Below are 23948 nucleotides of genomic sequence, written 5' to 3'. Positions count from 1 at the left end.
TTAATAAAATCAATTTTTACTGCTCCATCAAGGACATTCTTGAGGGAGACTTGCATTTTTTTGCTTGTTTCCTGGAGCGTGTGGTGGTGAAGAACATGACATCTGGTACAGTTTGAGGCCTGTCTGGCTTTGTGCCCACGGCTGGCGGTTTTACACTGATGCTTTTGTACTGTGAGGGTATGTGTCAACATGGTAGAAAAGGCAAATGACATCTTGGTCTTATTACAAACATAGTTTTGATTTTGTGAACCCCCTTAAGGGCCTTAGGGACCCCCAAGAGTCCATGGACTGCACTTTGAGACCTAGGCAGAGGCAAGAGCCATGAGAAGGGAGTGTGCAGGGACTGGAGCAAGTGGGTGGAGAGCAGCAGCAGGCGAGGCCTGGGCTGGGCAGTGGCTTCAGCTTTTCCTCTGAGACCCACAGTCACAGGAGGATTTGAGCAGAAGAGTGACAGGCTCTGGCTTACATTTCCAGAGGATCATACTACTGGTTACATTGAGAACTGAAGGGTGGCAAGGGCAGAAGTAGGGAGACCAGTGATGAGACCATCACCATAAACCAGGCCAATGATGATGGCGGCTTTGGCCAGGGTCAGGCCGTGGAGGAGGTGAGAAGCGGTTGCAGTTCAGGTGTATCTTGACATTATTGCCAACAGGACTTGTGAACCAGACATGGAGCCGGATGAGAGAGGAAGAGAGGAGTCGAGGATGATTCCAAGGTTTTTAGTGTGAGCAACTGGAAGGATGGAGTGCCACTAACAGAGATGGAGGAATGAGGTTTTGAGGATAAGATCAGGAATTCAGGTTTGGACATGCTCTGATTGAGGTGCATATTGAGCATCTCAGGGAAATTGTTGAGTATGATTCTGAATTTTAGGAGAGAAGCCTAAGCTGGAGATCTAAATTTGGGAATTAACCACATGTTAAAGCTCTCCAAGGGAATGAGTGTAAGTAGAAAAGAGAAAGACCTCAAAATAAGAATGTCAAGGATTTTCAGGAGTAAATGAAGAAATGCTTCCATTAAAAAAAGAAGGACTTTGGGGCCGGCCTGCTGGCACAGCAGTTAAGTTTGCACGTCCTGTTTCAGCGGCCCAGAGTTCGCTGCTGTGGATCCCAGGTGAAGACCTACACACTGCTTGTCAAGCCATGCTGTGGCAGGTGTCCCACATACAAAGCAGAGGAAGATGGGCATGGATGTTAGCTCAGGGCCAGTCTTGCTCAGCAAAAAAGAGGAGGATTGGCAGCAGATGCTAGCTCAAGGCTAAACTTCCTCAAAAAAAAAAAGGATTTTTTCTCACAAAAATGGATAAAGAAACAAGAATAACTGGATACGTACAAGAAGCAACTAGGTAGTTGATAAAACATAAATACATTCATAGAAAAAAATCTCAATTGATGAGATACATTCTAGAACATACACAGTCAAAGAGAGAATTAGGGAATTGGAAGACAACTCCAAGGAATTCACAGAGAACTCAGCACTAAGAGATTTTTTAAAGTATGAAAAAGAAGTCAAGGGACATGAAGGAAAGACTGAGAGATACCACCTCACACCCAATAAGATGTTTACTATAAAAAAACCCAGAAAATAACAAGCATTGGTGAGGATGTGGAGAAATTGGAACCATTGTACACTGCTGGTGGGAATGTAAAAATGCTGGGGGCCGAGGCAGCATTTGATAGGCTGTTTGACAGGGTCCAGCCGATCAAGAAGAGCCGAGGGGTGCAGGGTGCCCCTCCGCAAGAAAATGAAAAGCTGGCCTTCCCCCAAGCTATGCTGAACTTTAAAAACTTGTTTTTCTTCCCTTTGTCTTATACCCCATTTTCCTACTCATGCTGTAATTTTCCAGATGGCCGCTTTAGAGAAAAGAGCATGCTCCCCTCGCGGGGTTGGTACTGAGAAAAATACGTGACCACCTGCATAGCCTTCAGAATATCGCAAGGGGCAAGTTCCCCCTGATGCACATAGATAGTGGGAGAACTTTTCTCCCTAATGAGGGGTTCGTACTGAAGAGAGTATTTAGATCAAAGCAGCTGCCTCCTTCTGGTTGATGTTTTGCTCTTCCCCCAGTTTCCCTGGTGGGAGTGGATGTACCTCTTCCTCTGTGGTTGATTAGAGTGTTCCTCCATGTGTTAGTTGTTGAAAAGTGTATTGTTCCCCTGCATGCGTTCGGCGAACATTGTAGAAGTCTTTTCTTAATTGCTGAAGTTGCTTTTGTGCAGGAAAAGGTAGTTAACCTCTGCCCCCCTAAAAGTTAACTCTGTTCCCTGTAAGATTATACTTATCAATAATTGCTTTTTGGTTTACTCTGCAAGAACATCTGTATTGCTATATTTATCCCCTGCTAAAAAAGATATAAAAACGCTGTAAAAACCAGTAAAGACAGACTTGCTTTGTACTTCTTTATCTCTCTGAGAATATTTGTAGAGCTATTTCTGTACCAATCCTGAAAAATATAAAAACGACACTTGTGCACAGTAAAGACAGACTTGATTGCACCGACTCAAGTCTCACATCCCCTCCTTCACTGCGCTGACTCCGTCTCTCCCTCAGGAACCTGGACTCTGCTGGAGCTGGACTCTGGCATAAAAAGGCAAAGCCACTATGGAAAACAGTATGGCTATTCCTCAAAAAATTAAAAATAGAATTACCATATGATCCAGCAATTCAACTTCTGGGTATGTACCCAAAAGAAGTGAAAGCAGGGTCTCTAAAAGATATTTGTATAGCAGCATTATTCACAATAGCTAAAACATGGAAGCAACCCAAGTGTCCATCGATGGATGCATGGATAACCAAGATGTGGTATATACATACAATGGAATATTATTATTCAGCCCTAAAAAGGAAGGAAATTCTGACATATGCTACAACATGGATGAACCCTGAAGACATTATGCAAATTGAAATAAGCCAGTCACAAAAAGATAAATACTGTATACTGTATGATTCCACTTACCTGAGGTACCTAGAGGAGTCAAATTTATAGAGGCTATATAGAAACTATAACGGTAGTTTCCAGGGGGCTAGAGGGAGGGGTGAATTGGGAATTGTTGTTTAATGGAGACAGAATTTCAGTGGGAGGATGAAAATAGTTCTGGAGATGGATGGTGGCGATGGCTGCACAATATAAATGTGCTTGATACTACTGAACTGTAAACTTAAAATGGTTAAGGTGGTAAATTTTATGTTACGTGTATTTTATTGCAATAAAAAAAGAAAGAAGTTAGACATGAAGAACATACTGAAGGCTCCAACAAAGATCTAATTGAAGAGAACGATGGCAATAATGTACAGCAGAATCTGATATCTAACTGAAATTTTGTAGAACTGAAAAAGGACGTGATTCCTCATATCAAAACATTCATACATAAAGAAAAATCACACCTAGACTGTCAGGAGACTTCTCCCCAACAATAATGGATATCCAATGGTAGTAAGACATTATCAAACTGCCAAGGGAAATAGCCATCCATGGAGAATTTTATATGCAACCAAAATATTACTCGGGAGTGAGGGCAAAATAAAGATATCTACAGACATAAAGTAAAAAAGAATTAATCACTCATTGAGCTTTCTTAACAGAACTATTCAGGCACGTACTTCAACACCCAGAAAATGGAATCCAAAGGAAAGCACAGAGTACAACCCCCTCCCCCTCAAAGTCTCTGGGTTATTTCTACTCATCCCAAACAAAACCACCCAGTTTTCTGAGATTTGGATCACCCCATTGTCCTCTGTTCCCGGGGGGGGCAGGATGACTCACCTTTGCTAAAGAAAGTGCTGACCATGAAGCTGAAGGAGATGGAGGAGATGGCAAAGCACACCAGGAAGACCAGCACCAGTGAGGGGTCACTGTGTGTGAGCACTGCCACATTCTTCTTCACCTGCACAGCGTCCCATCCCATCAGTCAGCATGGACAGGTGTGGCAGGGAAGGTGGAGACAAAACCAGGAAGAGTCTTAAACATTCCTGGCCACAAATGAAAGTGGTAAGGATGGGAGATGGGGCTACACTGAGTGAGTGAGAAGGCCACTGTCCTCTCTACTGAAGGGCAGACTTCCCCTGAAATCCGTACAGATGGAGTCTTGGGAGCGCCCTGGTGCTGTTACAGCTGCCTCTGGCTCTCCTGTTGAACGCCATGCTCTTCACATCAGACCCTCTCTCGAAGCCACACTCACCTTGACGCAGAAAAGCAAGGTCATGAAGGAGACGGCAATGAGGAGGAAGAGGAAGAAAAGGAGGAACCAAGCGCTCCAGTGCAGCCAGCTGCTGAGCCCCATCATGCGCATATACTCCTGGGGGAGAGAGTGACACATGCTCTGACACTCCCGCTGCGGTTGAGCGCCCACTGCCTGCCACACCAGGCGCCTTCCTCCCACTGACTTTCCTTAAAGCCTTTGAGTGTGTGGGTGTCTGTGCAGATGCATGGTGTTGTACATCTGCAGGACACCTTCCCTGCTCCCCCGCCAGCATAGCCCACCTCTCCCCATCACCCTAGTGTGCTCCCTTGACCTCTACTCAGCAGCTGCCTTGCTCTCCCTCACTTAGAGCTAAGACTTCGTCTGTCTCCTCCACTGGGCCCACCAGGGAGGGAGCTGAGGTCCAGCCATGACTGCCTCTGTGATTCAGTCAGGGCCTGACGTGGGCTCAATCTGTGCTGATGAAGCTAATGAACTCTTCATTCTATGGAGCAATCCCAAACTCTTGGTCTGTGCTTGGTCTTCTCCAGGTACCCAAGTGTGCCCAAGAAGCCATGTGGTGTGGCTACTGGCACTGGGGTTCTGAGTCAGGAGAGCAGAGCCCGGCCCCTCCACTGTCTAGTAGAGAGACTCTACGGGTTACCAACCACACTAATGTCCTTGCTGTGAAATGTGGCCCCAGAGCTGTTTCAGGACCAACAGATGCTGTGGGAACGCTCTAGAAGCCAGAGGCTCTGCCTCACCTCCTGCTATTCTGAAATGACGGGTCTAGACTTTTGCTGTGAGGGGCACCCCCTGAAGGAAGGACGGGAGTTTAGTGATGCCAAGGACAGGCCTTCCTCGCCAGTGTTGGGGGGACACGGGACGGGACACCTAAAGCTGTGCCTTCCAATACAGGTCATATGTGGTTATTTAAACCGAAATTAATTAAAACTAAAAATTCAGCTCCTCAGTCACGCTAACAACAAGTGCCCAGTGGTGACCCGAGTGGACAGCAGACACAGGATATGTTTATCATGGCAGAATGTTCCATTGGACAGTGCTGGTCTAGGGGAGGGGACCAGGGTTGATTAAGTGTCTTCTACATGCCAGGCGCCAAACTGGGCTGATCTTCCAGCTGCTTATATACAATTTCAAACCTCCAGAAAAATGGGAAGATTGGTACAATGGTCACCCATACACTCACCACTTAGATTCAGTAATCACTTACCATTTTGCCACATCAGTTTGATCAACCTATCTGTAGGCATGTGTGTGCACAAATACTGTTTTTCTGAACCACTTCATTGTCCACTCCAATATCGCACCATTTGATCAAAGTCATTTAAGAGGCTGCAGCAGACAGCAGCCACCTCTCATCAGTCCCCCAGCCCCTTGTTTGCAGTAGTTTAAAAGCTCCAGAATCACAGATATGGTGCCACTGAAGACACTTTGTCATGTCACTGGCACTGCAGACACTGCCAAAGGAGGAATTTCACACAAATTTGGGATACTTTTGCTAGTGTCATTGGTATGAGTTTACAGGTGACACTATTTGTTCAGGTGTACTCAATAAGTCAATGATCTTCCCTTAGAGTGACACTTGATATTTTTAAATTCCACACTACCTTGTGCCCAACAGGCTAGAACTACAGTTGTCCTTGATCTATGTGCAAAGTTAGTTAGCTTTCTGCTCAGCCACGTATTTAAACACTTTGTGTTGACCTACTCTCTAGAGTGGTTCTGTTCAATAGAAACAGAATGCAAGCCACATATATAATTTAGGGTTTTATAGTAGCAACATCAAAAAAGTTAAAAGAAACAAGTGAAATTAATTTCAACAATGCATTTTACTTAACCCAATATATCCCAAATGCTGTCTTTTCAATGTTCAGTCCTTAGTGTACAGCACACAAAGTATGGTGCTTTATCAGGGCTTTTAAAATCTGGATATACCAGGCTTGACTTCACAGAAGCCTGAGATGGGCTGGAGCCAGGGTGGGAGTCTGCCCCATGCCCAGCGGCTCTTGTGGCCCCAACATCCAGGAGCTGCCCCTGCCTGACAACAGGACATGAGACCCAACCACTCCACAGCAGCCCTGTGCCTAGAACCAACTTGCCAAATTGTTTTAAAGCCAAAGGTAAAGAGGTCACCTTCAGTTTCTTCTCTTTTTCCTGCACGACAGCCCGGATAATGGTGAGTGAGGTGTAAGTGAAACTCAGCATGAGCAGCAGGGGGAGCTGGTACTGGATGGCGACGAGAAAGGGGTCCGAAATGAAAGGCGGGTAAGGGAACCTCTTTGCGATCACGGTGAGCTTCTCAAACAGCTGGCGCGTGGAGGCGTTCGCGTGGTACTGCATGATGGCTCTGTCCACGGCGTGCTGCACGGCCAGGAAGCCTTCTCGGATGTACCCTGAGTGCGGGACCAGAAGACATTGCAGCACATGGGGTCAACGTGTGTCGGAAAAGCAACATCACGAGTGCTGCTTGCTCAGAGAGCTGCATGCCCTGAGCCGTACCAGGGTCTCCTGGTAATCAAGACCATGGTGCAACATCATCTAATGCCCCTAAGGTTTCCTTCAGTCTTCTAGTTTGTAGGGGTTGCCCTCATTCCTTGGCTCACAGTCCCTCCCTCCACCTTCAAAGCCGGCTGAGCAGCATCTCTCTGACCCTGCTTCTGTTGTCACGTCTTTCTCTGACCTATTCCGCCTCCCTTGTCTACTTTTAAGGACCCTTGTGATTACGCTGGGCCCACTGGGATAATCAATAATAATTTTGCTATCTTGAGGCCAGCTGATTAGAACTTTAATTCCAACCACCCTTGAGTCACCATCTCACAGGGAGGCAGACACCACAGCCCAAAGCCCCCTACTGTAAGACCTTCACGTGCTTTGTGGTTCTCCCTGCGGGCCGTTTTTGACTCCCCAAGTAGTCTGTAACAAAATTCTTAAAGTGGAAAGGGCCTGGGAGGGATGATAAACTGGGGATATGGTATTTCAGTCCAGAACTACGCTTGGGAGAGACCAAGCCTAAAGAAGGAGCAGGCACAGCCTCAGGAGAGAAAAAGGCAGCCTGAGTGCCTGAGGCCTGAGCCCAGAAGACAGAGTAGGACTTGGAGTGCAGGTCTGGATGGTGTGGGCACCCTCATTCATAAAATACAGTGACGTTTAGAACATCTAATGTCCTCTAACATGGAACTGTCAGATGCCTGGGTTCCAGCCTCTAGAAAAGAGAAAATCAATATGCCAACCACACCCCAACACAGGGTTACCATGTCTGTGTGTTTCTACTGTGTCCCTTTGGTTTAAGTCTCTTTATGGTTTGTGATAGTAGGTGCTCAATTAACGTTACCTACTGTTCTGCTGGGTGGAGCTTTAGTTCTCCTGTTCAGAATAAACCTGCAGAGTAGCTAATGATATCCCCATCAGACAGGTGGGGCCACTGAGGCCAGGGAGTTGAGCCACACAACTGGTGAGGGGGCACAGCTAAGATGGGACCCTGGTCTCTTTGGCTTCAACGTCAGTGTCTTTTCATAACATTGCACTGCCTCCTCTATGAAATATCCTGCCTGCTTGCTCTCCCACTGCTCTCTCACGAGGCTTTGCCAAGTTACGGCAGGGTCCTCATCCTCACAACTTCTGTGGCTGTCAATACTCTGAGGAATGAAGCCATCACTCTATAATCAATCATTTCCCATTGCTGAAATTTTTATGACCATAAATAAAGCAATGGTGAACATCTTTGTGCATGTGGCTTTTCTCCATCTTTCAGACTATCCCAGGGGCTAAGTTCTTATCAGGGGAAGCAGTGGGTGTTAAGGTATGGACATTAGGGGTGGCCTGGGGAGAACACCAGGCTACATTACCCAGTGCCTGCTGGGGGCCACACTCACATCCTTGCCGCACCTCTTGGGCCTTCGTGTTTTTCTAACTGACTAGACTGACCAGCCCTTTAAAGAACGAGGATCGTCACCTTTTGTCATTCGCCAAAATGGTTCCCCAGTCTCCTGCCTGCTTTTAAAATCAGTGTTATGTGGGGCTGGCCCCGTGGCCGAGTGGTTAAGTTCGCGCGCTCCGCTGCAGGCGGCCCAGTGTTTCGTCGGTTCGAATCCTGGGCGCGGACATGGCACTGCTCGTCAGACCACGCTGAGGCAGCGTCCCACATGCCACAACTAGAGGAACCCACAACGAAGAATACACAACTATGTACCGGGGGGCTTTGGGGAGAAAAAGGAAAAAATAAAATCTTTAAAAAAAAAAAAAAAAAATCAGTGTTATGTTTTTTTCTTTTTTGGTAAATTTCCAGTTTGTACATAGCGAAATCTGTTGGTCCTTTCCTTTGAGAAAAGGTCTTTTTCTTTTGTCTGTTCCTTCCAAGCTTAGGAAATTGTCCCCACAAACAGAAGGGACAGCCCAGCACCCGGGTCACAGTAGCCAATCTCTCTCGCTGCTGACCACAGGTGGCAGGCATGACAGCTGATGCGGCTTCTCCTGTCCCCGGTTGGTGGCCTGTCCAGGGCTTCATTCTGGGGCCTCGCACACCTCACCTCACCTTGCTCACCTTAGTCTCTCTTCTGGATTTAAAACCTTGCCCTGGAACACAGGCTAGTGACAGGCCCTGGCACTAGCGATACATTCCACTGCCTGCCTGGCGTTCTGTTTAGGGACATTCCTGTGTCTTTCCATCTAAACCTCACACAAGCTCTGCCTCCTGCAGGCCCGTGGAATCCTGTGTTCTTCACAACACCCTGGATACCACCAGAACCCACAGTTGGGTCTTGGCCTGAGGACAAAGTCTACTCTTGGGTCCCAGTTACTTTTTGGCCATTCTGAGCTCGGTTCCAAGATGCAACCACAGCTCAAAGGAGACAAACATGCCAACTGCCTGCCAAAGTCACACGGGACAGACCAACATGCACTGCAAGGGCACAGCTGGCCAAGACCCAACTTCCACAAACGTCCATTGACTCGACTAAACCATGACAGTTACACCAGGACCATGGAGCTTACAAAGCCTATGAAACTGTACCCAGAGACAGCCAGAGAGAGAAGCGAAATGTAAGACCAAGCTCAAAAGACTCAGTGCAACCTGAAGCTTCCAAAAAACCAAAATACAAATGTTTCATTCAAGAGCACGTGTCTTCCAGGAAATAGGGAGAATGCCTCTGCCGTTTTCAAAGACTAGGCTTTCAGAAGCCAGTTTTACTGGATGTTTTTTTCCTTCTCCTACAAAGAAGAAGGTCAAATATTCCTGAAAAGCATTTCTGCAGAGAAATGCAAGACAGGTCCCCCCACGTGATTATCACCAGTCAGCACCTCAGGTGGTAACGCGGCCACTAAACGTGCTTCTCACCAGGTTCTCCGCCATCAGGGGATGCAGGTTCCCGTGGTCCTGGGTTTGGGAAAAGTGGAAAAAGGGAAGAGGTGTGCCATCCCTCTGTCTCTTTCAGAAAAGACGAGCCTGTTTGGGTCCACATGTAATTTCTTCGTGTGTAACTGAAACGTAAGTGGTATTTCACCTATGGAAACAAAGAGAATCAACTGCTCTGAGGGATCCTGACAGAGAAAGCAAATGAGAGTTCAGGGGACTCTCATTACTGAGAACCCATCACTCTCCCAGCCCCCACCAAGGTCTACAGGGCCTCAGAATGTCAGAGTAAGTGGGGCAGGTAGCCCCACAGGGCACCTCTGGGGTGTTGTTCGCCACCCTTCTCTTGCCAATGTGAACTCTGAGAACATGGCATTGGTGATAATTGGTGGAAGGTGACCAAAATAACACTGAGGGATTTGATAGTTTCCCAGTCTTAATGTCATCTGGCAGGCAAATAACTTTCTTTTTCTTTGTTTGTTTTAAATACCTAACAGAGATTTTAGTGCCACATCATATTCAAGTCCCAAATATCTGCTACTTTCCTAACCATCCTCTCTGACTCTATCCAAAGAGGCCTGGAGACTAGGAGTACCTTTCATATGAGAGGACATAAAGGGGCCTGCAGTGACAGTCTAGGGCCACTTTCTTCAGGCAGGTGAGGTTTCTAAACTGTCTGGCCTGATGGGCTAAAATGTCACCAAAGCTCCCTCCATGGGGACCCAGATGGCGATACTTGTCCCAAAGAAAAGTAGGGAATTCTCTCCCAGGCCAGCAGAGCACTTTCCCGGCTGAACTGGTTCAGAGGGGAGGACGTGCGGCTTTGTCAAGGAGCCAGGGTCCTCACCGCCAGCGGCAGGGGGTCCCTGCTGTGGTTGAAGGCGTGATCAAACACCACGGCAGCCAGCACGTTGGAGGAGTGGTTGTCGTACTTGATGTAGTCCTCAAAGTCCTTCTCCGAGCGAAAGCCGCGAGCTGTGGGAGAGCAGCAGAGCCGTGCGTTGCCCAATTGTCTGCTCCACTTGAAAAATCTGGACGTTTCAGGTCATTTTCAGATAAAAGACTGCAAACTGACAAGTTTCTCTAGGGCTCTGTAAACCTTTCCTAAGACTCGAGGAGGCTTTTGTTTTGGCAGAGAGACAGGCTGCTGTGAGGACGGGCAGAACCTGGCCATCCCAGCTGGCCCTGGGTTTCTGGTGAGAGCTGGAAGCAGAGCTGGCGGCAACGCCCAGTCTACAGCCCTCCTCCATGCAGGCGGCCCCCTACACTAAGTTCTGCGGTCAGGGTCAGCCTCTCTTTCTCACAACCATAATAGTGTGTTTTAAAAATTCAAGTAAACACTAAAGTATAGTTTATTAAACTGTTTCTCTATCACCCAGATACCATTCGACATAAAGGGTTTTACTGTAATCACTTAGTGAGGGACCGAGGACCTTTCCTGAAGTGTTTGCTGCACTGAATTAAACCAGTCACAGGAAGTATATGCCAAAATCAAGAGGGGGAAAAAGAGGGGTAATATTTTTTATCCTGAAAGCAAAGAGCTAGAAAAGGCAACTGGCACGTTTACTGGGAGTGTCCCTCAACAGGTTTCCTAACGACTTTTTTAGAGCTGTCCTCCCAAAACCACATTGCAGAAAAGGTTCCTGGCACTGTGCACTCAAAATGCACTTTGCCCTTGTAATTAAAGCGCTCTCCTTGGGAATATGGATGCCTATTTCCACACAATGAGGTGAGATTCCAGAGCCCCGTGCTGCTAAAGCTGTCACACATTTACTTCACGCGGCCCTCACAACCCTGGTCCTCGTTTTATAAGACATGACACGGAATCAAGGGACTTCCCCAGAGCAACATGGCCAGCCAGGAGATGCTGGGTCTGGATGCTGGTGTGGCTCCTCACCCGGGCTCCTCCCTGCCTCCTGGGCCTTGAACCCCACAGTGATATCGCCTCACCTCTCATGTTGATCACCAGTGTCCTTCTGGCCATCTCTGTGACAGTCTTCACAGCAACACTCTGGGATGGGATGTAGGCAAGTTCCCAGGTATCTCCTGGAGGAGGGAAGCTGAAGAACAGGGGCAGCTCCCGGATGGACTGGCCAGGGTATATGGTGGCGTTGGGCACATTCTCTGACTGGATCTTCAAGCGAAGCCAAATCAGGATCCCAGAAAACAGCAAGGGCAGGAAGAGTTCCAAGACTGTCACCAGCACCTTCCGCTTCTAAAAGAGAAATGGAAGGCACACGCTGACGGAGTGCGAGGCAGAGGCACGAGGCTCACAGAGCCCCCTCCCTCTGGGCTGTCCCCTCCCCCAGCCTCCTCTTCTGCCCTGAGCCCCTGCCTCCCACCGTGCCCACGATGGGCACCCCCTCCTTCCCACAGTGTCCCCGAGGGTCAGACCTACCTGCAAAGTGTAGTTCTTCCACAGCAGGAGTGCCAGCTGCCTGAGCACTGCCATCTTCTCGCTGGAAGGACGCTGGTTATGGACCAAAGACAAAAAGTTAGGGTGTGTGATGAAAACGTAAACTGTGAGTGTTTGGGGGAGGGCAGGGGAAAGCGTGGAAGATTATGTTCTGCTGAGCATTGTGCCCTCCTCTCTGTGTTTCTCCTCACCTTCTTTGTACCACCTTAACTCAAAACAGCACCTTAGAGAGAAAGACATCAGTTCTATTCTGTACAAAGAACATACACTCTTTTAGGAAACTGACTTTGTTCCTTCCTGAAATGGAAGATCAACAACAGGCTTTTATATGCAACATGACAGCTGGAGGGGTATTTATCATTTGATAAACAGTATTCAGATGTTCTCTGTAGCTCATATGAATGTGCTATTTCTTAGCAAAATATTCAGGCTGATGGAATTCCCCTCCTTGACTGTGTTTACTCTCAACCATCATGGAAGCACTGGAAGGAAATTCAGCTTAGTGTCCTGGCTGTGGGGTGATTTCTAAGACTTGGAGGGGACCGTAGGGGGCAGGTGGAGGAGAGACCTGTGTTGGAGGCCTACTGCCCCTCAGGGGCCCTCACTGGCCTTGCTTATCCGGGAGCAAGACAAGTGGGTGGGCAGGCAGACAGGTGGGTGAGATGATGGCATGTGCTCTCCTGCCTTGAACTCTAAGGACCAGCTTTACCTGCTTCAATTATGGGTATTGGTATGTGATGTGAGCCTCCACGTGAGAGGGGTCATTCTCCTCCAAAGAAAACTATCCCATGTCACGTACGAATGTTACATTTAAATCTGGCACATAGGGCTGGGAAAGTCTGCTGAGAGATTACCAAACATAAGTGACAGCAGAAACAAGAGCGGAGGTTTATGAAGGTCTCCCTTAATTTAGAAAATCCATTTCACTAGATTTCAAGTGTGAGAAGGAGAGACACTGAGTCCACAGTTCATTAGCTGCTAACCTGCTAGAAAAGGAGGTGGTCTGAATTAGCTCAGGAAGACCCCACGATGCCCAGAACATGGAAGCACCACGTTCCAGAAGCTGTGGGCATGAAGGCCGAGGCGAAGATCAGGTTGCTCCGACCTAAGGTGGGCAGCAAGGGTGGTGGAGGAGGGGAGGCCCCGGAGAGCTCCTGGTCACTGTCCACAGGCCAAGGATGCAGATGGAGCGAGAGGAGCCCTTCACAGCTCACAGTCCTTCAAAGGGAAGAGGCCACCGTGACTCACAGGAGAGGAGCTGAGTTCAACGGATCGACTCCATGTTCAGGCTGATACTGACTCAACACCATCCACTAGGCAGGTTAAGCCAGCACAGAAAACTCACACGAGCGGCTAGTAAGTCATTCATCAGTTAACACATGCTAACACTACTGTCCAAAGAGCCCACCTTGAGACCCAGCGCACGCAGAGGGAGAGCTTATTTGTTTTCTAAAACAGCCAGTTTTACTTTTGGCTTCAGTCAGTTGCAGATCATTTCCATTAAACTTCTTTTTGAAATTAAACTCTTACTTTTTAAAAAAAGATGTGTCTGTCCATATCTGTCTAATAACACTTACTCAAAATTTATGCCTTAAAGGGTAGTCAATAAATATTTGCAGGAAACACAACTGCAAGAGGTTATTTACAAGTTAATGTAAAATACGGCTTTTAATTAACCACCTGGTTAAAAAAGTAAAGAAATTAAAGCTAAAATAATGAAGCTCTATTAAGCAGCAACTTAATAAATTATCCAAATTCTTTTTAAATTAACAAGGGGGAAAAACTGTTAAAATCAGTTGTAGACAGTTGATAAACGAGCAGAGATTTAATGATACCCACAAAGGCCTGCGGTTTATGGAAGCTTTCTGGAAGTGGTTTAGTCTAAGAGGGGAAGGCAGTGCCTCTAGCTGAGGCTGGTCACCCCCACTATAGGTGGACGGGTGCCTGGCCTGACCGAGATGACCAAGATGACTGCGATGAACGTTCGTCCTCTGCCAAGAGGGGAATGTAAAGGGTCACAGTTCAAAGAAGACTTCTGGCCACAGAAGTAGACAACTTCCCTTCCTGGAAAAGTCTGGCCAAGAAAGGACACATCTCATGCTTAATCCTGTCTCTCTAGGCCCAGGGTAGGGAGAGGGCAGAAAGACAGACCATCTGTCTACCTTCCCATGAGGCTGAGGCTGGAGGGCAGCATTTGGAGACTGACCTGAGTCCTGGGAGAAGCTCCTGGCTGCAGTCTCCCTCCGGGCTATGGGAGGACTGGCCAGGAGGAGGCGGCCCTGCCCAGAGGGCTCAGAGGTGGGGCCGGCAGGCCTCTCGAGTGCAGCAGGGCGGCCTTGGGGTTCTGGAGCACTGACGCCTCACAGGACATCAGGAGCAGCGTGGGGCTCGCTGGCATGACTCTCCGGTACCTTCAGGCAAATGGAGGACGCTTGAGCATAATTTGAAAATAATCATAAAACACCTCTCACCAAGTCAGAAAATCAAAAAGCAAAATAGATCTCAAGTCTGTTACTTAGAGCAGATCTGATAAGAAAGAAACGTGGATTTAGGAAAAGAGAGACTGCAGGGGTGGCTCTTTGTTCTCTCCTGGGACATTAAAACACAGGAAGCCTTCACATTATACACTTTTATATCTACAGAGCCTCCAAATCCAGCCCCGGCTTCTGGGATCATCACCTTATTATGGAAGAAGAAACCAGGAAGAAGTACCCGGCCCAGGATTACACAGCAAGAAAGCTGCAGAGCCAGGATTTGAACTCCCAAGTCCGTGTTTTTACAATGACACCACTACACCCTTGTGTATCCTAAAAGCGGTAAACATCTTTATAAAATTTGTATATATTGTTCCTAGAACATAACATTAGAAATCAAAAGGAAAAAACACCCCTGGAGACCTACCATCTTAACAGGTATTTTATTGATTTCTGTTCCCCCCTCCCTCCCCCCCCCCCGGCAGCACCCAGCTTGCTGCTTTGGGCATGCCCAGCTTTATCTGAAGTCTCACCAAATGCTATACTTGCATCTGTTCTGTTTGAGCAAAAAGGAATTTAAAGGAGGAGATTCCCAGAATTACAAAATTTGGAAAGCTTTCTGGTTATGAAAGCAAATGTACACGAGGAAAGGAAGTTAAAGTTCCTTAAAACACTTGACATTGCAGCCCAGAGAGTCCCCAGAAGTGGAGATGGCTAAGATCCAGAACCAGCCCAAGCGCGATCTACTCTAACACAAACACTAGGGCTTGGGCCTCTTGCAAAGCTGCCACCGCCGCCCTACAAGGGTACATCTGAGAACGTTCCCCTGCAGAGTCTCACTTCACTCCTCCCACACCAGGAAAGGAAGGGAAAGCTTTTTTTCCTACTAAAACACTTGTTTGCTTACTGTTAAAATATTAAACGTTACACAAATCATTGAGTATTTCAATGTTTGCTTTTTATGTGAGAAGCTGAATTGGTCCAGAGTGAGTGCATACTGTGGGCTACTGATTTCTGAGAACTCTCCTGATGGTACATAGGATTCCTCTAAAAATTGTTTTTCCTGCAACTTTTGTTAGTTTAAGAGCTATGGGTTGTGCCACTCCCGGGCAGCCGTGGTTGTCCAGGAGCCCACCGCTCAAGTGGCACTCTTCAGGGCATCGTGAGGCGTCCAGACACCTCCACTTGTTTATCTGTGGGCTTTTTCATTATGGGCTTGAATATGACCTCCAATTTTTATGTCCCCATGCAAAAGAAGTTTTTATTTCTGCACATGTGGAACAGAATGGTGTTAACACTTCTAGGGGGGTCACTGCCAAGCAGGCCTCAAGACCAGCAAGCAGAAGTGGACAGGGTCCTGGTGCCAGGCACACACCGTGTTACATCATGTATTCCTGTCGTATCCCGAGCTCGGTGCATCTCCTTCCACGGAAGCCTCAGTCTGCACAGCCTGGAAGAAGGCATGGGTTGGAAGGGGGGGGGGGGGGTCTCAATAAAGCCACAGGTGGACCTCCTGACGTGACACAGAGCAGACAACCACAGCTCTGCCTCTTTAGCACAAGGGTGAATAGAGAATGGCCTTGTTGGCAGCACTGGCCAGGACTTGGCACTTTTCCTGAGGACCGAGGTGGGTGAGGACCCGTGTCTGCTAGGAAGGCATTTCCTTATCGACATGGGGAATCCACAGGAGTCAGTGGTCTTAATGGTCTATGTGTGTAGACGCTAAAGAAGGCATGATAGGTACTTAAAGTCTGCAGTAGAATCTGTGGCCTTTTGGATACACAAGACAAAAAGCATTTATTCATCCAACAAACATTTGCCAAGTGCTTACTGTAGGATGGGCACTTGTCCCAGGTACCAAGGATTTAGAAATGAAAATCACAATGTTCTCAATCCAAGGAGGTTGCAGTCTGAAAATGCTTGCATGTACTGTAACTGCTATGACTGAAGCCAAATAAGGCATCACGAGATTCTGGAGAAGATCGGAAATCATTGCGTGTGTGTGTGTGTGTGCGTGTGTGTGTGTAAGACAGAGAGTTCTGGGAAGGCACCCGGGAGGAGGTGATGACATGGGAGACTGGTCTGGAGTTTCTTGTTAGTTGGGGTGGGGAGGGCATCACAAGATCATGGAGAAGTGAAAGAATGTGTGTGGGGAACAGCAAGTAGTTCTGAGTGGCTGGGGAGGGAGCAGCAGGGAATGAGCCAGAAAGGGAAGTTGCCCAAGGTCTTGGATGCTGAGCCAAGAAGGGAGCTGGGGCGGGGAAGGGGGCGTGTCCAAATGTGCAGTAATGCTGCTTGGGAGTGTTTGTTTTGCTTAATCTTTTACCTAGTACATGATCTTTCTTTTCGGGGGGGGGGGGGTGCACAGTAATATGTGAAAACATCTAATTCAATGGATTCTGCAGGTGAAGTGTCCAAATACCAATAAACACTGTAAAAAACAGGCTGGAAATAGCAGGCACATTTATAGAGTATGGTCCCCGCCACCAAACCCCACTACTGGTCTCCAAGTGGGGTGAGCAAGACAAGCTGCTAGAATAAAGGAATGGTGAGAAATTGTACCTATTTTTCTTTAAAAATGAGAAAAAATTGGCTTTACTAATACTGACTACATGGACAGAGCGTGGCATTCTTGTTGGCCTGTGGTCAGCAGTCATGGCCCCCTGACAGAGGAGGATGGGCTCCAGGACACGGGGGTGATGGCAGACCCTCGCCCACTCATTTGCTTTAAGCCTCTCAGATGTGTTGGAGTTTACACGCTGCTAGATATCATGGTTGTGGCCATTAAAAAAACAAAGACTCAAATAGCCGAAGGTTTACAATACTTTGTAGTGATTTGGAAAGGGACTGTAAATACCTTTTGTGACACGGCAGTTCACTGGTTATCTAGTGACTTAGAACTTAAGGAGGAAATAGATATTTTCTTTCATGAAAAGTTCCAAATCTGGAGACTTTTTTTTCAATGACAAATGACTGCAGCGGTGTGTCAGCTAGCTTATTTCTTTTAAGCCAATGCACTCAAATCTCTCCTTCAAAGAAAAGGTGGCAAGGCGTGAGAGTTATGGCTTTTCAAAATAATCTGTGCCAAGAACCGAGCATTTATGAAAATGGGTGTTTAGAGAGGTTTCCACAGTTGTATGATTGTGTTGCCGAGGATGCTGCAAGAGCACTGTCTACGCCAACACTGACACCTGCACACCAAAAGCTCTGGGATCCAGAACTCCCACCTTGGCTGACAGCCCCAGAACATTTACCAGCCCAAATTCCTCAAGACGCCTGGCATGACTGGTGAGTGGGATTGAGAAACAAGTGCCCGGAGTCACAACAGAGGCCATGTGCCTTCATGAGGCGCACTGCACTTCCCTGCGAACGCCTCAAGAACTGGCAACCAAAAGAAACAGAACTCAGAACCAGACCGTCAAATGCTGGGCCTGTTTCACTAAGAATTTATAAATGGGATGTAGACTTGATCGCATGGCTTCCTTTTAGAAATAGCACACATCTATATAATAGATTTTGTATCATTAATACACTGAGAAGATTTAATCATGTTCACTTTGCCTCACATCCCTTTAAAAGGTCTGTATTTGTGTATATTTCTATGTTCATAATACTCAGGACAGTAGTATATGGCTGTATATTTTATAAATAAGTAAATAAAATACACGGGGGTGCATGTTCAAATTCTTTCATACACAACAGTGCATAAGAAAAAAGCTTGTGGATGACTTATTTACACAAGTGGCCCCTGTGTGGACGAGGTGGGTTAAAATCCACAAGCCTCAGTCATTGTCTGAGAGCCCCATGAGGCCGAGTTCAAGGCTGTGGTCATCTGCATTGGGAGGCCCAGGTGGAGACGCAGTTTGCTGGTCTCACACTCAACACTACCACCCTCTCTGCCCAGCATCGGCTGGCCATCTCCTCAGGATCACATGGCTCTGAGTTCACACTGAAGCTCTAGGCAGGGGTTGGTGCGGTATATTTTAAAGTCAAAGCTGTGGTCCAAAGGTGGCTATCAGGAGAGAGTTCCACAAAATCTGAGCTGCTGGCTTTCTTAACCCCTGCTGCAGCCTCGGTCCCATTCCACATCCTGCTAGCTGCTCTGGCTCTCTAGGTGCAGGAAATGAGGTAATGAGGCAATGGAGAATCCCCGGGGAGAGGTAACCATGGCTCTTCTGTCAGAAGCAAGGCAGCAGCAAGCCTACTACTCAGCTCCTGCAAAGATGCCTGTCTGCCTGTTGACTCCAAATCTCTTCAAACACAGCAAACAACTCTGAGCCACTTGGGGGGACAGGCAGTGACACACCTTATACTTTCCCACACGTGCCTGGGCCTTCTGTGGTTTTGCCTTCTTGGAATATCACCCACCAGACCTGTCTCTACTTTCTGAAATCCTACCTATCATTTCCCAGCCCAGTCCTACCCCACTGTGAAGCAGCCACTGACAATCCTGGTTCAGGATTTCTTGTCTTGGCTGCACAATGAAATCCTGTGGGGTGCTTTAAGATAGAAACTGATGTCAGAGGCCCACCTATGGAGAGGCTGGGTTCCCAGGTGATTCTAATGTGCAGCCAGGGTCGAGAGGTTCTGCTCTTTTGTTTTTTTTAAGGATTGGCACCTGGGCTAACGACTGTTGCCAATCTTTTTTTTTTTTTTTTTCCTGCTTTATCTCTCCAAACCCCCCCTGTACACAGTTGTATATCTTATCTTAGTTGCCGGTCCTTCTAGTTGTGGGATGTGGGACGCCACCTCAACGTGGCCTGACGAGAGGAGGCTACTGTCATCTCAGGAAGTAGGGCTGGAGAAGAAACTGTCAACTAGGGAGTCTTACCTGGGCCTTCCCAGTGGGGACTAAGTCAAAATAGGTTCCCACAAGACTGCTTGGCACATGCACTGTGGAAGACTAGTGTCTTTTTAACAACAACTTGAGCTACCCTCTCTTGTTCCAAAAGGCTGTCTCGTCAGAACGGTGGCAGATCGATCACCTTAGAGAAAGAACGGTGTCATCCTCTTTGTCAAATATAACAAGCAAGCATTCAATTTTTAAAAATTCTCTAAGAAGTTAAGAAAAGGGGAAGGCGATGCCCCGGGTGTCCCTTTTTACCTATTTTCTCTTTCTCTTACATTTCCCTTGATACAAACTTTCTTAAGGAGAGCAGCCTTAATCTTTTCAAGTTTACAAAAGGCAGCACAGAAACGTTCTAAATCTAATGATACAGTTGCTTGGGAGAAAATGAGTCTAACTCTCCCATTTGCACATTGCCTGGGTCTCCACACTGCTACATGGTCTCAGCCACTCATGTAACCAGTGTTTCTTGAGTGTGTGTCATGTGCCAGGTGCTAGCTATGTGCTGGGAATTCAAGTCCCTACAGGATCCAGTCCTGCCTCCAGGGAGCTTGAAGTTCAGGAGGAAAAGGGGCAAACAAACAGAAATAATCCTATGAGGAAACTGCTTTAATGAGTCAACGTCCAAGGAAGGGAGGAGGAGGCACGCATTCATGCAACAAATATACATCTGTCCTAAGTCCTCCTGCAGGAGACAGTCCCTGCCCTCAAGAAGCTTACAGTCTACTGCCAGAAAGAGCCAATGCCTAAACACGAATTCATACTAAACATAGACTGACCATGGACCCCACCGCCTAGACAAGGAGTTCCCTTCCTTCTGTCCCCCACTTTCCACCATTAACACTGGACCACTGGACCCCCATTCTCAGGCTCATGCGAATGAGGGATTGAGAGCAGGGCGGACCCCGGTATGGGGAAGCATTCCAATCCACCCTGGGAATCTCCGTAAGGAGAGATGAGCCAGCAGCATCCTTTGCGGCCCTGCCGGGGCTCCCCAGCCTGGGACGCTGCGTGGCTCTAGCAGGCAGGTGCTCAAAGTGTCTGCTGGATGAATGCCAGCGGGTCTTAATGTGGTAAATGTCTGTCCACCCTTCTGGGCTCCCCACAAAGGATTCCGCAGCGAAATCTAGCTCCGCGAAGGTTAAGTTTCTCCGAGGGGGGCCGGCTCTAGAGAGTCGCCTGCGGGGAGGGGACACGCCCAGAGGCTCGGGCTGGAGGGGAAGCCTGAGTCAGGGCGGCCTGCCCTGAGGGAGATGCACCTGCTGGGCCGGCGCGGGAGGGCGCGGCCAGGGCGGGGCGGGGGCGCTGCAGGGCCGCAGGAGGGGCCGGGGCATGCTGGCCGGGGCTGGGGGCGGCCCGCAGCGGGGTGGGGAGGCGGCCCCGGAGCCGCGAGCCCCGGGAACGAGCGCGCGCGCGCGGCGGGTCCCGGCGGCACTCACCGACCCTCGGCGCCAGGGCGGCAGTGGCCGGCGTGCTGCCCTCTCGCGGGGGCTCCCCTCCCTCGGCCCCCGGCTCCGCTCAGGCCTCGCGGCGGCAGGTGCTAACAGCCGCTAAGCCGCCGAGGCGGGGAGGGGGCGCCTGCGACCCGCTACGGACGGACGGACAGACCCAGCAGCTCCGGCTCCTGCAGGGGGCGCGCCGGCCGGCTCGCGCGTGCGCAGTGGGCCGCCCCTGCGGGTGCCCGTCCCGCCCCAGGACGCTCCGCCCCCGCCCGCGCCTGCGCAGTGCCCCGCGCGCCAGCGTCACGGCCGGCAGGGGGCGTGCGACGCACGGGCCTGGGCGAGGGTTTGGACCCGTGAGGAGAGTCGTGTGGTACACAGGGGCTTCCGAGCCGCGGAAGTAGCCGTCGCTGGAACCTCGACCTGCGTTGGCCGACTGTTCAGTTCCCCTCAGCACTGTCTTTCGTTCGCCGCGGGGCCTCTTCTCACGGAGAGGGCGCTGGCTCCCTTGACCGCCGCCGTGATGGGCGAGGAACTTTCTGGAACACGGCCAGCCGTGGGGGTGGGCAGGCAGGCCCGGCATCCCGGGGTATGGCCACGGTCACGGGGCGCAGGGCAGAGAGGTTTCAGGGGTCCCGAAGCCGGGTTGGGGTCTCCTCAGGCAAGTTAGCGTCGGGTCACCTCGGACGGGAGGGTCGCAGGTTAGGGTCGGGTCACCTTGGACTGGAGGGTCGCAGGTTACGGTCGGGGTCACCTCGGATGGAAGGGTCGTGGAGCAGGGGCAGGGACGCCTGAGGGAGCGAGGGTCCCGAGGCCGGGCAGGGGTCCCCGGGCGGGAGGGTCTGGGGCGGGGGCGGGGCGGCCCCTAGGTCCGCGAGAGCGCCGGGGCTCGAGCCCAGCCGGCGGCGCCCCCCCCCCCCGCCGCCCGACGCACTTGGCTGCCCCCGGCCGGCGGTGGCGGTTGCTGGCAGCGGTCGCAACTGGTGCGCAGCCTGCTGGCGGCCGACCGCGGCCCCGCTCCCAGCGAGCCTCCGGGATCAGGACACGGCTGAGGGAACCGTAAAGTAATGACCGAGTCGGGGGCTTGGTTGTCCTGCCGCCCGGAGAGGCCTGTGGATTAGTGGGCGAGCGTCTCCATGCGCCGTTCTGTCTCCTCCGTGACGCCTTTCATTGCCTGAGGCGGCGTGTTTGCCTGCTTGCTCTTGCTCCCTCTGCCCGTACCAGAAAGTGGGCTCCATGAGGAAAGGGACTTTGTCTAGTCCCGGGGGCCTAGAATGCCCGGCACAGAGGCGGCACTCGCTGAATATTGGTTGAATGAAAGAGTCACGAAGACCTGCCTTCAAATCTTGACCGGACTCCTTAGCTAGTGTAGACGTGTCATTTTGCCTTTCTGAACCTCAATTTTCTATCCCTAAAATTAAAACGGTAGTAATAATTCCAAGCTCAAAAGTATTGTACTTTTTAAGGTCAAAGGAGAAAATGCACAAGTGCTCCTTACAATGCCTGGCGCGTAAATGCCAAATAAATGAGAGTATAACGTGAGTACAGCTGGAGATTTACACAGCCTGGGCTCTGTAAGGAGCGGGCAGAAAAACGGCGCTTGAAGGCGGGTCCAGGCTGCCTGGGGGAGTGGGCTGTTCGTGTGCTGCAGACGTCTTAGAAACCCCCTCTCCCCGTCGTGCCTCCTGCGCTCCCTCCCTCCCTGCGCGTGTGCCTGTCAGCAGACTCTGACTGGTCCTCTTCAGCCTGCCTCTTCCTCACTCGAGCTTTTTTCTTTCCAGAACTAATCCTTGCCATGTCCAACTTGAATTCATTGCACCTTGCAGTTTTTTCCCACCCTTTCTAAACCTGATCCCCGTTCTCCATACCCAAATCCAGGGTCGCAGCTGGCTGACTCAGAATTTCCCCTAGCTGGAAGGTGAGGGTGGGGGTCCTGGAAGAAGGCCCACGCAGATGAAGACAGACAGCTGCAGAGAGTACTGATTTTGCATCTTTGTTCTTGAACATGTTAGGGTGACTGCTGTTGTAGTTATTACTAATTATGCTAACCGTGAGCTGAGAGGGTGTGAAGGTCCCTGGCAAAGGAAGATTGTTATGTGCGAAGATTGCAGGCTCTGGACTCCTGTACAAAAACAACAGTCCGCAGCGGGCTGGCCCCTTTTGATGTTCCTCAACAATTGCTGAAAAATTCATTGAGTTTCTACTCAAGTCCCACCATGGAAAAAACAAACCAAACCTAGATACTCCATCTAGTGTTCTCCCTGCAAGTGGAGGCAGATAAGGGTCATAATTTGTTCACAGTCACACAGTAGGGCGGAGACTGGAACCCAGGTGTTCAGGTTCCTGGGCTCTCTAACACTCTCTGGTACGTAAATTACTCACGTTCACATACCATGAACATGTGCTGAAAGGTTGCTTGGTATACCCATTGGGGTTACCACGGCTCAGACATTTCTCAAGATTGATGGCAAAAGTTAAACTGGATGATGACACTCATAAACCTTATGGCTTTACAAAAGGCAATAAACTTAGTCATTACACGAGTTGGCTGATATGTATAGATTAATACATATCTACAGTGTATATACATTTTTAAAATGAGCCAATCAGCTCCTATGTATATTTTTTTGTACAGTAGTGCCCAAGTTCCTGGTATTCAATGCAGAATTTTAGAATAAGGCTTCTCCAATTGTTTCCATAGGAACAATGTTATAATTAGATGCATTCTAGACCAAGGGCTGTACACTACTCCATTCAGTGATTGAGAGCCATTTTATTGTAGTGGTTAAAATCAGTTATGGACTCTGGCCACACAGCCTACAACTTAATTCCAGCTGTTAACATCTTGGTTAACCTTTCTGTACCTTGGTTTCCTTGTGTAAAATGGGAATCTCATAGTATCCACTTCATGGGATTGTTGTAAGGATTCAACACATCAAAACATAGAATACTTAAAGTGCTTAGCACCTAGCAAGGGCTCAGTTTCCATATTTGAGAGATTATGAGCAAAGCCTTCTATAATCGTGTGTACAGGTTCTTGTGTAAAAATAAAATTTTTACTTCTGAAAGTGTTCATTTTTCTTTGGTAAAAACTTAGGAATGGGATTGTTGGGTTGTATGGAAGTGTATGTTTAACTTTATAAGAAACTGCCAAAATATTTTCCTAAGTGGCTGTGCCATTTTACGTTGCCACTGGCAATATAAGAGTTCCAGTTGCTCTGTAA

The 23948-nt window shown here is 49.0% G+C and overlaps 2 protein-coding genes across 30 annotated transcripts in view; one reads left to right on the top strand and one right to left on the bottom strand.

Moving 5' to 3' along the window:
- ABCA3 (ATP binding cassette subfamily A member 3) overlaps nt 1–21016 on the bottom strand; it is a 52600-nt gene extending 31584 nt beyond the window's left edge. The window contains exons 1-11 of one of the 5 annotated variants that reach the window (XM_070232423.1): nt 20725–20983; nt 19271–19424; nt 14172–14376; nt 12949–13183; nt 11948–12019; nt 11500–11764; nt 10397–10524; nt 9535–9700; nt 6336–6595; nt 4182–4298; nt 3767–3887 (exon numbers count right to left, since the gene is read on the bottom strand). In XM_070232423.1, coding sequence (XP_070088524.1) covers nt 3767–3887; nt 4182–4298; nt 6336–6595; nt 9535–9700; nt 10397–10524; nt 11500–11764; nt 11948–12001 — 1111 coding nt within the window. In that variant the 5' untranslated portion in view covers nt 12002–12019; nt 12949–13183; nt 14172–14376; nt 19271–19424; nt 20725–20983. Of the gene's footprint in view, nt 1–3766; nt 3888–4181; nt 4299–6335; nt 6596–9534; nt 9701–10396; nt 10525–11499; nt 11765–11947; nt 12020–12156; nt 12265–12948; nt 13184–14171; nt 14377–19270; nt 19425–20724 lie in introns of those variants that run through there. The other 4 variants (XM_023616552.2, XM_023616553.2, XM_023616551.2 and 1 more) reach the window with 4 other exon arrangements.
- Nucleotides 20973–23948, top strand: part of ABCA17 (ATP binding cassette subfamily A member 17) — a 113244-nt gene continuing 110268 nt past the window's right edge. For 3 of the 25 annotated variants that reach the window (XM_070232411.1, XM_070232404.1, XM_023616546.2), the window contains exon 1: nt 21009–21313. Coding sequence is in view for 3 of the 25 variants with exons in the window: in XM_070232407.1 (XP_070088508.1) it covers nt 21248–21313 (66 nt within the window). In the remaining 22 variants the exon portion in view is untranslated. Of the gene's footprint in view, nt 21314–21579; nt 21789–23948 lie in introns of those variants that run through there. The other 22 variants (XM_070232412.1, XM_023616549.2, XM_070232414.1 and 19 more) reach the window with 15 other exon arrangements.

The sequence above is a fragment of the Equus caballus genome, chromosome 13 (genome assembly GCF_041296265.1).
Source record: "Equus caballus isolate H_3958 breed thoroughbred chromosome 13, TB-T2T, whole genome shotgun sequence".
In the NCBI taxonomy this organism is placed as follows: Eukaryota; Metazoa; Chordata; class Mammalia; order Perissodactyla; family Equidae; genus Equus; species Equus caballus.
Note: the sequence above shows the minus strand (reverse complement) of the source record. Positions and strands in the feature narration are given on the sequence as shown.